Below are 12,109 nucleotides of genomic sequence, written 5' to 3'. Positions count from 1 at the left end.
GAATTGACGGTATAGACAAACTTCAAACAAACAAACAAAAACATTTTCCACTTGCAGATGCAAAAATTAAGGTACAGATAAGAAGGCTTGAACTTGCACAATGCAAATTTTCTCCCCCCCCCCCCCCGATTGTTATTCCCCTGCAGCCGCCCCCAAACATTCCTTTGAGTCCTCCAGCCTCCCAGATCCCATTTTGAATGCACATCCTGACCTGCATGGGAGGGGGATGCTTCTTTCAGCATGATGGGTTAGGTAGATACCATCCAGATTGTACTGAGACTTCACTGCTGTTTGTCCTAGCAGACACCATCCCGTCAGTGATCATGAGGACAGAAACCTTTATACAAGCCAATAGGAACCTGGAATTCTATTAAATATTCCTAGACTGCAACACTCTGTGATTTTGCAGAAAAAGGTCTTAACACTCAGAAGTTTTAAGCCACCTTGACTGAAGGAATCTGGTTTCGACATAAATTATCTCATGCCAACAATGAACACTCAAATTACCAAGATATGATTTTAGTTTTAATATATTTTAATACCACCATGAAAAATAGCTTACACTACAATAATACTGTAACTCTCACACTACAGATACATCATGGGGAGAATACTATTAAGTGCAAATAAGAATTTTAGATACAGTACATCTTTGTTAAAATAGTATAATTTTGTCTTATACAGCAAAGCAGCTTTGTCTAAACATTATTCACTTACTGAAAACTGAACAGAAAAATGAGCCTGTAATGATAAATATGTTCATAGTAGACATTCCATGTAAAGCCCAGACAAATAAATACATACATGTTGAAAAGAACACAATCTTATTTTCTCTACCACCATTGGAGGCATTTCCATGTTTCTTAACAGAATGCTTAGGCTCACGTCAGCCATCTAAAATTATCAGGTCTAAGCCACTTGCTTGTTTTATGAACAAGAAGAAGGATGGAAAATGTCAACTTTGAGAACAAACTGCATTTTTGTACAAATGAAAGTAAAACTGTGTGTTTTACAAAACTAACTTTGGTTAGAACAAACTGACATTCCCTGAATTCATATGTAATTCGTTAACTTCTCTGTAAAAAGGAAATGGACTTTGTTCTCAGGTGAAAACAAGCTTTCCTTCTCTTCCTGTGTCTTAAGAAACACAGGCATGGGGCCTGTTGCAGCTTCTAAATCATGATTGTCTGAGCTGAGGCTTTATTACATATTACAATGCATTATTTGTAACAGAAATTACTACTTGCTTTTGGAATAGAACAGAGATGGATAACACACAGGCTGCATTCTGCCCCAGATACCCCAGTGTGGCCCCTGCCTCCCCAAAGGCATCTGTAGCATCTGTGGAGCACCAGAAAGTTAACATGTACTTTAAAACTAAGTTTAGATTTGTAACCAAAATCCAGTGTCAAAACAGTGATATTGTCTTCCTCCTTGTATTTTGGAAGGGTGCCCCATGGAGTGTGTAGCACCCCACAGAGTGTGCATCCCCCCCTGAGGTATGTGTAAATGCCTCCAGAACTCCCACAGTTTGCCAGCCCTTGATTACATTACATTCTGGAGATTCACTCACTTTTATGCATACACCTGCTATTGCTTAGCCGTAGGCAGCCAGCATTTAAGCACCTTTTGCTTATTGATGATTTAGTCTGTCCCTTTTAAGTAGAAGTCAAAAATTTTTGGACACAGTACGTGTGTTATTCCAGATCCCTCATACAACCTTAGCACTTAAACTACAAAAATCAATGAACTATCAAAGACTATTCAAAGTAAAGTCCTCCGTTTTGTTTGAGGGATAGGTTTTGTGTATTTGTTTTGTTTTTCTGCCAGTGGGCAAAGAGTTGAGCTTGCAGCATGTCAGTAGTATCAGCAAAGTTTCAATGAAATGGGCTCAAGACAGGAGCTCTGCAAGCTGTTTTGGCAAAGTATTAATCTGGAACATGTTCTTTTTACATTTATCTTCAGCAGCAACGGCATAGGTACAGCTTATGGACCTTTACAGATGGTCTAATAAATACTGTCAGCATTATAGGAAAAGGAATGTAGCCAGTTTTAAGAGTTAATATGTAGCGTTACAATTCTGTACACCAACAAAAGAGTACATAATAGTATCAATCATTATGTGAAAGTATCCTGTAAAATACATTACACAAATAACCTTGCCTTCTACAAAGTTTCACTTGATCCCTCTGAATGTGGTTAAGAACATCCCTTTGATATTAAGGTAGAGTTGTACAAATTGCAAATATTTACCAGTGTATTAAAGCTCCATTAATATATGGAGTACCATCTACCTTGTCAGCATTTTTATACATTATAGCCACTTGACACTGTGCTGAGAATTTTCCAGCTACTTCTTTACAATATGCATATTTAACCTAAAATTACAATGTATCTTCCACTGTAAGAATTAATGTTGAAGGTTAATGCGTTGGTGTACTGTTGATGCTTATTTTAGAAATCAGAACACTCTTCTTGGTGACCCACCTATGAAAAGAAACATATACATGAAACATTCTGCAACACAGAAAAATGAATAGAAAAGTAATAATCTCAAGAAAACAAAAGCAATGCTGCAATTGTGCAACTTTCAAGAACACCCGGTATTAAAATTCCAGGATGTGGAAAACAATGAACACTTCTGATGCCATTTCCACCATGGAAGCACATCAGATAAGGCATGTGTAGACTTCATTCACTTGCTCATTCGTTTTGCATAAACACTGATGTAAGAAAACAAGACTGTTTTTATCATGCTTAGTGGCAACACCATTTCTTCCCCTTGGAGTGTAGCAAACAGACAGTCCTTTCCTCCAAAATAACCATAATCTTGCATCAATGGTGTTGACCATCTCTGTGGCACAAAATGATTTGCTGGGAGAAGGCATGTGTCCTTAAGAATGTATGCCCCTGAAGTATAAAATTTTCAAAATACTGCATTCCCTCTCCCTCCCCCTCTGCACAATCTTTTTTCCAAGTTTTAATTTCCATCCATCTCTGATCATCATATCCAACATTTCAAATTCATCACTTAGCTTCTTATCTCAACATAACCCCTAAAATAGAATTGTTAATCATTGTTTCCTCTGTACAATAAATGGCATAATTTATTAATTAACTTTGGATTTAATGTGTCAAAAGCAGGGTTTACACTTGGCTTGAGGCCTGAGTGCTGACAGTCCTCCAGAAGTCCCATCAGCCTCAGTCAGTCAGGTGAGGGATGGTAGGGCTTGCAGTTGAACATCTGAAGCAGATCTCTGAACTCTGGTTTACATGCAACTTCTGCCGATTCAGTGACTACACAGAGGGACTTTCAGGGTTTGTGCAATAGTCCCACCCACCACCGGAACTGTGCACCACCTCTCCCTCTTCTGAGAAATGTCTACTGGACCTTCACAAGAAAGAGTTCTCTGTGTGTACAAATAGATGTGCTTGCAGCCCCATCAGGATTCCTCCTTGTGGGTTAATAGCTCTGCACAGACATCTTTACACAGGAAGTACTCTTTTTCATGAAGATCCATACCCTTGCCAGGGGAGTTCCAGTTCCAGTTCCAGTTCCAGTTCCAGCAGTGGATGGGCTTCAACACACAGCCTTGCGATGCCTGCTGCAAATATTCCTCAGATCAGGAGAATACTCAGATGTGATGGTAACAGGCCCATTTATTTAACAGTAGATCTGTCTGAATCATATCAAGATGCACCACTATAGTTTTTTTTTTTTTTTTAAGAACAAAGGGGCATCTTCCTTTGAATTACCTGCCCCCAAACATCTTACTTGTAGCCAAACTCACTCCCAATATCAAGATCTGCTTGATTAAAAACATGTAACTTGGCCCTGAGTCAAACATGATCAGACCATGTTCCAGAGAAACACACCCAGTGTTTTAGATTTGGATTGAGGATTTAAAAAAACACAACGTTTTGAATCATTAATTAAGATACTTTATCACACACTGCTTTTGAAAGTCTTGTATCTTTCACTTGATGGTTTAGTTTCACACTATAGTTAAATTCCACATTATCCAAATATTGGTTTATATAACTCCCACCCTGATCTTAGATAATATGAGAATGACCAAACAAATCTTTTTGTCTGGTTAAAACCCAGTGATCTATGGTTATAGATAAGAAAATGAAGCAGAAATTTTGGTATATTCATTTCCTTCTACTCCATCTTTTAAATATATGAATAAAATATGTTCCCAAAGCTATACCCTTCATTTATTCAGAAGAAATAATGGCACATGCCTTAAATACTATGGCATTTACTGTGTCTGTAATCCAGACAGTAAAATGTATCTCCCACTCCCCTACTACAAGTATTTGGTGCAGCTTCCTTTTAGCAGCTTCCCCAGCTCATCAAATCTCCAAATTGCTTTTATATTTATAAATTCACCTTTAATAAAGAAAAAGAGGGTTCCATGCAATAGCTGCACACCCACTATTTCAGTTTGTTTACTTTCTGCAAATTACCTTTTTAATATCCAAACAAACAAAAAACATGCCACCTTGTGAGGTTTCAGGTACATGTTGGGAACCTTTCCAAACCACCACCAATAGTTTTAAGGACTGACATGGCCTGTTTCTTGAATATGCACAAATATTCTTAAGGACATGTAAATCTAAAATTGAATTTAATCAGTATACAAGTATATCTTGCACAAAAAACATTAGCAGGCTCATTTTTTCCTAGAACCCCAAGTCTCACGAACAAGACTTAAATGAAATCCATAACAGTATAATAACTTTATTAGGGCTTTAATGAAGCTAGTTGTTCAGGAGCTAGATATATATCTTGAATTAAGGAACAGAGCATTTCTGAGCACATGATCAGGTCAGGAATTTGCTTTAATTCCTTAATAACAGAACTTCCATGTAGCCTGAAGTGCCTGATCCTGCCTAATCTTGGAAGCTAAGCAGGGATGGGTCTGGTTGAAATCTGGATGGGTGACTTAAATGTTGTGATCTGCCAGAGGGCTTTGGCTACAGATGGCACAGAATGAGTATTATTGCTGGATCTGAGCTCACAGTTATTTTATCCTCAAATCTACTCCTGGTTTTACCTCAAGCTGGCTTCAGTACTCCCTATTATGGGAGCAGGCCAATTTTTTCATTTGTTATTTCTGTAAAACAATTGGAAGTCAGACACCCATAATGATCAAATACAAGTTACCCCAAGCTCTGCCTGTAGATCTGAATTGACCTTCGGAGCACCCTTTTTTTAAAATAAATAGGTCTATTCACACACAAAAATGGGAAAATGTGATTTAATTGAGCCACAATTTGCCATGGTGTATTCTGCAGCCTTTTTGAATATTCTACCCCATCAGGTGGTTGCTACATTGATAGGATAACAATGGGTGAGACAATCCAAAGTTAACCTAACTATTGTAGGTTAATTGTAGGTTATTTAACACATGATTAACCTATAAAGTTTAGGTTATAGAAATCCATGATTGGCCCAGTTAAGGGGTAAATATTCAGAATGGCATGCATCATGACAAATTGTGGGTTAGCTCATGACTTACTGTCATTATGTGCAAACCAAGTCAGTTAGTCAGTCTTTTTCTTACCATCCATGTTCCATTTTTCTATCTTGGTTCTCCTTCAATCAGTTTTCATGGTCCTTTAGTTCCAGCTCTTTGGCCCTAGGCACAAGTATAATGGAGGGTCAGCTATGATGACTCATCAATCTTCATTATCCCCATCAGCATATTACCCAAATAGAATAACTAGAATCATCTTCGCAGGATTCATGATTAGGCAGACCAGGCCCATATACTCAAGACTAATCCATCCCTATGTATACTGCTCAAAACTATCCCTCTCCCATCGAATAGCAGCATTTTATCAAGGTGGCATACATAAAGAACAAACTATGGCTGAGCATAAGTCTGCTCCATACAGCCCATGTGGTGCAGTGTAGAGAAGTGAGGGACACAGCCTTGGCCAGTTGCCTCTCTGAACCTTCCATACATCACAGGCCTGTTGGGAACATACAGAGGGATGACATGCCTGTAGATGCTGCATCTTGGAGGAAGGCTGTTATACAAAATTAAAATGAATAAATACAAATCTGTTGTTCACCAAAAGTATATACAGCAGGAGGTCCACAGCTGCTTGTGGCATTTCATCCCACCATACTCTTGGTTGAAAACCTGACTTTGTTATGCAGATAATACTAATATCATCTTTATTATCTGTCTTTGCAGAAGATTTTCAATATACCCTTTGAAAACACATCAGGTGAAACAGCTGACAAAATGATTTTTAAAAGCTCCTAAATTATCTGCCTTTCCAACACTGAACTGTGGTACATCAAATTAATCTAAAGTGGGCAAGAAGGTGACAAGTGAAAACAGTCCTGTTTGTTTTGGTCACCACAAGACTTTCAATAGCATGCCAGTTTTGCTGTTTGGAAAATCTCCTAGTAACAAAATTATCAAGCAAACTGTGCACGTGAAATAGAAGGTCAGAAAAAGTAGGGCAGCCAATACTTTTTTATTGACCCAACTCTTCCAGTGCAGTCTTTAAAAGGAACCATTTTATCTTTGTCTTTCTGAGAAAAACAGCACCATGCCATTAGCTCCTCCAAATCCAGTCCCTTGGATGTATCTCTTTAAACAGGGGCATGACTGAGTGGTTGAGTTGATGCAGAGCTCCCATATAGATCCCGAATAGATTCTTGTATAGCAAGGATTTATTTAGTTAATTTCATATTCATATCCTACTTTTCCTTTGAACAGGTCAAAGCAGCAGAAAAAGACTTTCTCTGCTACCGTATCTGCCCTCATGGACTTATTGTTCTTTTTCCAAACAAACTCCAACCTGCACAGCTAGTTTTATTATTTTATTATTTATTATAATAATCAGTATTATTCTTCTGAAAATAAGAGTATGTGTGTTTACAGAACAATAAAACCGTTTCCACCACTCTGAAAACCATACACTTGTACATATGTTTTCCTTATGTTGTAAGCAATTGTCAAATTGACATGTTCGCCTAACAGTACTTTGGCTCTGCTGAAAACATAGGTATAAAACAGAGGGTAGCATTCAGCCACATTTATTGTAAACCAGTTCTGACCACAAATGACAATAGCATAAGAAATGGCAACTCTCTTTCTCTGTATGTTAATGATCATATCTTATGCAAGGCATAAGACAATAATTTAGTTCAATAAAGGACATCTGCATGTATCAGGAATAGAATCTTCAGCCTGGAACATGTGTATATTCTCTCAGCTCTGACATTTTTACCACTAATGGCAAACTGTGAGTTCCTACTTACATGATCAACAGTTCAGATTCATAGCGCATTAATTTATTCTTCTCCAATACCAACTCAAACCATTCGTGTAACAGCTGAGTTTCATCTTGTGTTCTTGAATCTGTTTAAGATATTTTTAAAAGCATTGCAAGATCAGGTTTTCTTCCCCATGATCCCAAAAGTTATACCATGCAGAGACCAAAGCAAGGTTTATTAAAGTTTCTTCACCTAAAAAGTACCTAACTTTTTTTTTTGAGTATTTTGAGTATTTTGTAATAGTCAAACACTACAACTAAAAGTAGCTGAAGATTATGTTAGAAGGTGAATAAAAGGTTAAGTTAAATGTTTCAGATACAACTGATACTAAATGGTCCCTTAACTTGATTTCTTGCCTTCATTGTAAATTTGTTTTTCTCATATTAGGACATGAGATATCAGCACAATGAAGCACCTGACCCAGTAGCACTGACTCTGTCAGCAGCTGTCCAACTATAAATTTGGGCACGTGTTCCTCAGTCTTGTTTCTTTATGTTTCTTAACTGGTAACGTTAATGGTTATTTATTTGATTTGTATCTTAGTTTTTCTTACAAGCTCAAAGCGACTTACATCATTCTCCTCCTGCTGCTATCCCCACAACAGCAACCCTGTGAGATAGGTTGGGCAGCTCATGGCATGCCCTAAAAAGGTGGGGGTGGCACCTAGGGAAATGGCCAGATGTTTTGTTCAGTCAGAGCATGTAATCCTGAACATTTCTGTTAGAATTAAACTGATTCAATCTTTCTACAGGAATATATATTAATAGTTTCATGCAGCAATTTATGACAGCACCACCAATAAATCTATCCTGGATCAATAATGGCAGGTGCAGAAATCTTGCAAGATGCAAAGGCTTCTGGGGCAAATATTTGCCACACAACTGTGAAGCCTTCCCCATGCAAGTCTGTTGCCTTCAAGCTAGAAGAAAGTTAGAAAAACTGGCACACACTGCTGCTATTTTGACGGTGCTGTTCTCGGCTATTCTGACGTTCTCTGCTATTTAAGCTATGGTTATAGCAGCTTACCATGGCTGCAGTGCTGGAGCCGAGAGCCCAAGAGAGGTGGCAGCAACCAGGCCTTGTTCTCCCTCTAGTGCTACAGCAGGAGACTGGATTCCTGGGTGGTGCCTTGCCATGTTCCTTCTCATCACAGAGGGAAATGAGTGGAAGTGACCTCCACTGCCTTGTTGTGTCTGTGCTAGGCCATGTTTTACCCAACTGGTCTTACTTCTGCTTTCAAGGATTTAAAAGAGCCTGCTGTGGGTATTCCAGATTGTCAGCTCAATTCTTAAGTGCCCTGCTGGATGGAGGCACATCATCTATCTAGTCTGGCATCTTGAAGGTATTAAGCCCCCTTTTTAAAGTGTCTTTCCATCAGCAATGGCCTTTAAGACTGCTGTTTCCAACACCGTCTCCAGAAGCAGCCAACCAGCTGACTTCAAGATATTCTCAGGCAGACAATATTGGTCACCAGCTGCCCCCACGGTTTATCTCTAGTGCCTGCTTTCCAGAAGCAAAGTGCTTTTGAACATGAAGATCCATTTAGAATGGAATCTCTTTCTCAGATATGATGTGTCTCCCATCCTAGTTCCCCAGAAATGGTATGGGTATTTTCATTAGCATTTCTTCTAATATATGCATTTTGCTAGTGCATGCATTTTCCAAGCAATTTCCCCAAATCGCTGCCCTAGACTGTGGCTGTAAGGAGCCCATCCACTGGCCACATGAGCAAAAGTCCATTCAAGCAAGAACACCAGTGAGGGAAAATCAGCCTGCCCAAAGTGCATCTCAGCAGCCACTCACAGTTCACCATGTTGTGGCCTTGAGAACCTGATTTATGTCTGCTCCTTTCCCCTCCACTCCCCTTCTTCTCATTGCCTTCTCTTTTTAGTTTGTAAGCCTGAGGACCCTCACCCTCACCTCACTCTCTCTCAGTTGATGAGAGCAGCTTTAAGAGACAATGGTGGCCTGAACAGTAGGATTAAAAAAATACAATAACTAACTAATTTGCAAACTGCATCACAAAAATTCAGAAATATTCTAATATTGTAGTTAGAGTTACTGAACCAGGACTCCAAAAATCAGACTTCTAGACCCCAATCAGTTCTGAAGCTCACTGAGAGCCAGTTACAGGCTTTCTGTCTAACCTACCTCACAGGGTTGTTGTTATAAGGATAGAAAGAAAAGAGTACCTTGTGAGCCACCTTGGGTTCCTTGCAAGAGAAAGAAATGCAGGATATAAATGCAATTGATGATGATGATAATGATATGTATTTATTTAAAACTTTTCTATACTGTTCCATCACAGATATCTCAGGATGGTTTACAACAGATGATGATGATGAAGATGATGATGATGATATAACTGAGTCTGGTTACTGTGCAGATTCCGGAGGTACAAATTTGGAAAGCCAGCATTAAAATGTGAACCAAATGAAACTCTCAGCCATCCCTAAGTGCAGGGAATTATACTTCCTATTTGGATACTCTTGTAGCTAATAATACATAGGGACTGATAGATTAGGAAATGCTACTAGGAAAGGGCTTAGGGCAGTCCTGAAACAGCTGAAGCCATTGAAGCTAGGTGACGAAGGACATATACTCTGTGCCTGAATGCTAGTAGGAACCTTAGAAGAATGAATGCGTGGACAACTAGCAAACAAACTTGAAGCAAACTAAGGCACGATTAACCTGGTCTTGGTCCTCTAGGTAGAGTCACCAGTATTCATAGAACTCGTTTCTGATTTTTCTAGCACACGCCGCCGTTGGGCTGGCTGTGAGAGTGTCAGAGCAGCGTTCTGCTCATCACCTTTGCAGCACTTTGTTTTTGTTCCCGTGCACGTCCTCTTCTTACTCAGTCCAGCAGCTAAGACATAGCTCCCCCTAACAAAAGAGCCTTTCAGCCTGCACTCCCACAATTATTAGAAGGGAGCTGTATTGATGTGATGGGAGACGGGTGTTTGCAGGCCTATCTCTAAATCTGGTTATTCAGAACCTTTGCAGCTCAATAGTATCGCTTAACTGTGATGATTTTCTAATTACACTAATAATACCTATTAAATCACTTGAACTCCATAAGTGCAAGTCCTTCTTAAATACAGCTTAACCTAATAAAATCTGGTCATTCATTAAACTATAGCACACATTGTTTTTAAAAGGAAATGGACTGAAAAGGGAATGGAAAAGGAGCAGCTGGAATTCTACATTCACATAAATATTGTTATAAGCAAAAGCCCAAAATTAATAGTTTTTAGGGGCTGTTTGCAGAATGTATGAAAAATGTGGCATGTGAGACCTACAGATGAGGAGTAATCACCAACCCTTCTAGAACACCAGCATGTGTAGCTGTCTACCAATCAACAGAGAGGAGTATTAAGTAACCTTAATAGGAGGAATTAAATTACTAAGGGTAGTGAAGGGAACAAGGAGTCTCAGTCTCTCAAGATACACCAAGGGGGTAAACATTCATTTATTACAAATCTAAGGGTATAACATATTAGCAGACCATAGCCAAATAAAACACCATATGCTTCTGAGCCCCATAAACATTTAGAAACTTAAAGCTGACTAGGTGTGATGCTTCACCCCACACAGTGCCCACTACCAATGTGGTCTCTTCATATGGCAAGTATTTTCTTTCCCTCGTGTCCTGTCTTGGTGCTCACACCTCCACACACAGGAAGTGCTAGACAATGACACATCCTTGCTTCCGATTCTCTTTGGGGACTAGTGGCTTTGAAGCACTCCAAAGCTCTTCTTGGTCAATTTCGCTTTCGTGGGCAGGCAACAGTTGGGACCTGGCAAATTTTGTGAACTTTCCTAGATAGGTTTGGCTCTTTAGTGGAAAAAAAATTAATCGTGATAACCAGGTGGAGATGAAAGTCTTTCCCAGGTCAGGAAATGGAGGTGGCAGGGGTGGAATGTTCCCTCAGGCTGTTGTTATGGTCAGGCTGTGTTACAAGTAGAAACACCTACACACAACCGCCCAATGCCAGTTAATCCAACCTTAACTTGTGGAATACAGAAGCTCTTTATGAACAAGCAAACAAGATAAACCAATGGAAGGATTAGGGCTGGAGAGAAAGGGGTAAAGTTTGCTAATAAGGTTGAATAAAATATTACTAGGGAAGTAACAATTCTAGAGAAATAAACCGTGCTGCTCAGTTCCCATATGATAGCAAACCTATAGCAAACCCCACAAGCTGAATAGAAAGTTAAATTCCATGGCATTTCCCCAAAGAAGCACCAACATCTTGAAGGAAGCCAGCATATTCTTCAAAGATTCACACATTTCTTCTCTGTTACCTGATTCTCCTCGCAGTTCCTTCTCTAGCTGAACACCGTACACCTCCAGGTCTCGCTGCTTCTCCTCTACTTCTTCCAGTAGTCTCTGGATAGCCTGAACATGAATATATAGATTAAAAAAGAAATTTCTCAAAGCAGTAGCTATGGATATATTTATATAAATATAATGCAAATCAAGCTGTCATTCTCAGTCTGTCTAGTCCTGTGATCACAGGGAGGCTGTGCTGGTATTTTTGTTGGTTTATTTGATTTTTTAAATGGTCTTCCTACCAGAGATCTTGTAAAATGGGGATACAGTGACATACAAGACATGTTTCCAGCCACTGACCTGTGGCACTTATCAATTTCCTTACATCATTTTAGGGCACAATCCGAAGCATATTTAGACAGAAAAAACTCATATAACTCCTAGTATGCCTCAGTGTGTTTCTGCCTAAACATGTGTATATGTTTGTGCCCTTAATCACCTAACAAAGTAGTGTTTAAATACAGGCAAGT

At 39.2% G+C, this 12,109-nt stretch overlaps 2 protein-coding genes across 4 annotated transcripts in view; both read right to left on the bottom strand.

The window, feature by feature from the left end:
* PARVA (parvin alpha) overlaps positions 1-5,648 on the bottom strand; it is a 109,052-nt gene extending 103,404 nt beyond the window's left edge. The window contains exon 1 of one of the 2 annotated variants that reach the window (XM_044425597.1): positions 5,574-5,648. In XM_044425597.1, coding sequence (XP_044281532.1) covers positions 5,574-5,580 — 7 coding nt within the window. In that variant the 5' untranslated portion in view covers positions 5,581-5,648. The remainder of the gene's footprint in view (positions 1-5,573) is intronic. The other variant, XM_044425595.1, reaches the window with a different exon arrangement.
* MICAL2 (microtubule associated monooxygenase, calponin and LIM domain containing 2) overlaps positions 518-12,109 on the bottom strand; it is a 156,969-nt gene continuing 145,377 nt past the window's right edge. The window contains exons 33-36 of one of the 2 annotated variants that reach the window (XM_044425589.1): positions 11,612-11,705; positions 7,292-7,391; positions 5,574-5,648; positions 518-2,487 (exon numbers count right to left, since the gene is read on the bottom strand). In XM_044425589.1, the coding sequence (XP_044281524.1) occupies positions 5,612-5,648; positions 7,292-7,391; positions 11,612-11,705 (231 nt within the window). In that variant the 3' untranslated portion in view covers positions 518-2,487; positions 5,574-5,611. The remainder of the gene's footprint in view (positions 2,488-5,573; positions 5,649-7,291; positions 7,392-11,611; positions 11,706-12,109) is intronic. The other variant, XR_006414260.1, reaches the window with a different exon arrangement.

Source organism: Varanus komodoensis, unplaced genomic scaffold, assembly GCF_004798865.1.
Source record: "Varanus komodoensis strain SLA01 unplaced genomic scaffold, ASM479886v1 scaffold16, whole genome shotgun sequence".
Classification (NCBI taxonomy): domain Eukaryota; kingdom Metazoa; phylum Chordata; class Lepidosauria; order Squamata; family Varanidae; genus Varanus; species Varanus komodoensis.
The sequence above is the reverse complement of the archived record's forward strand: the minus strand, read 5'-3'. Positions and strand labels throughout refer to the sequence as shown.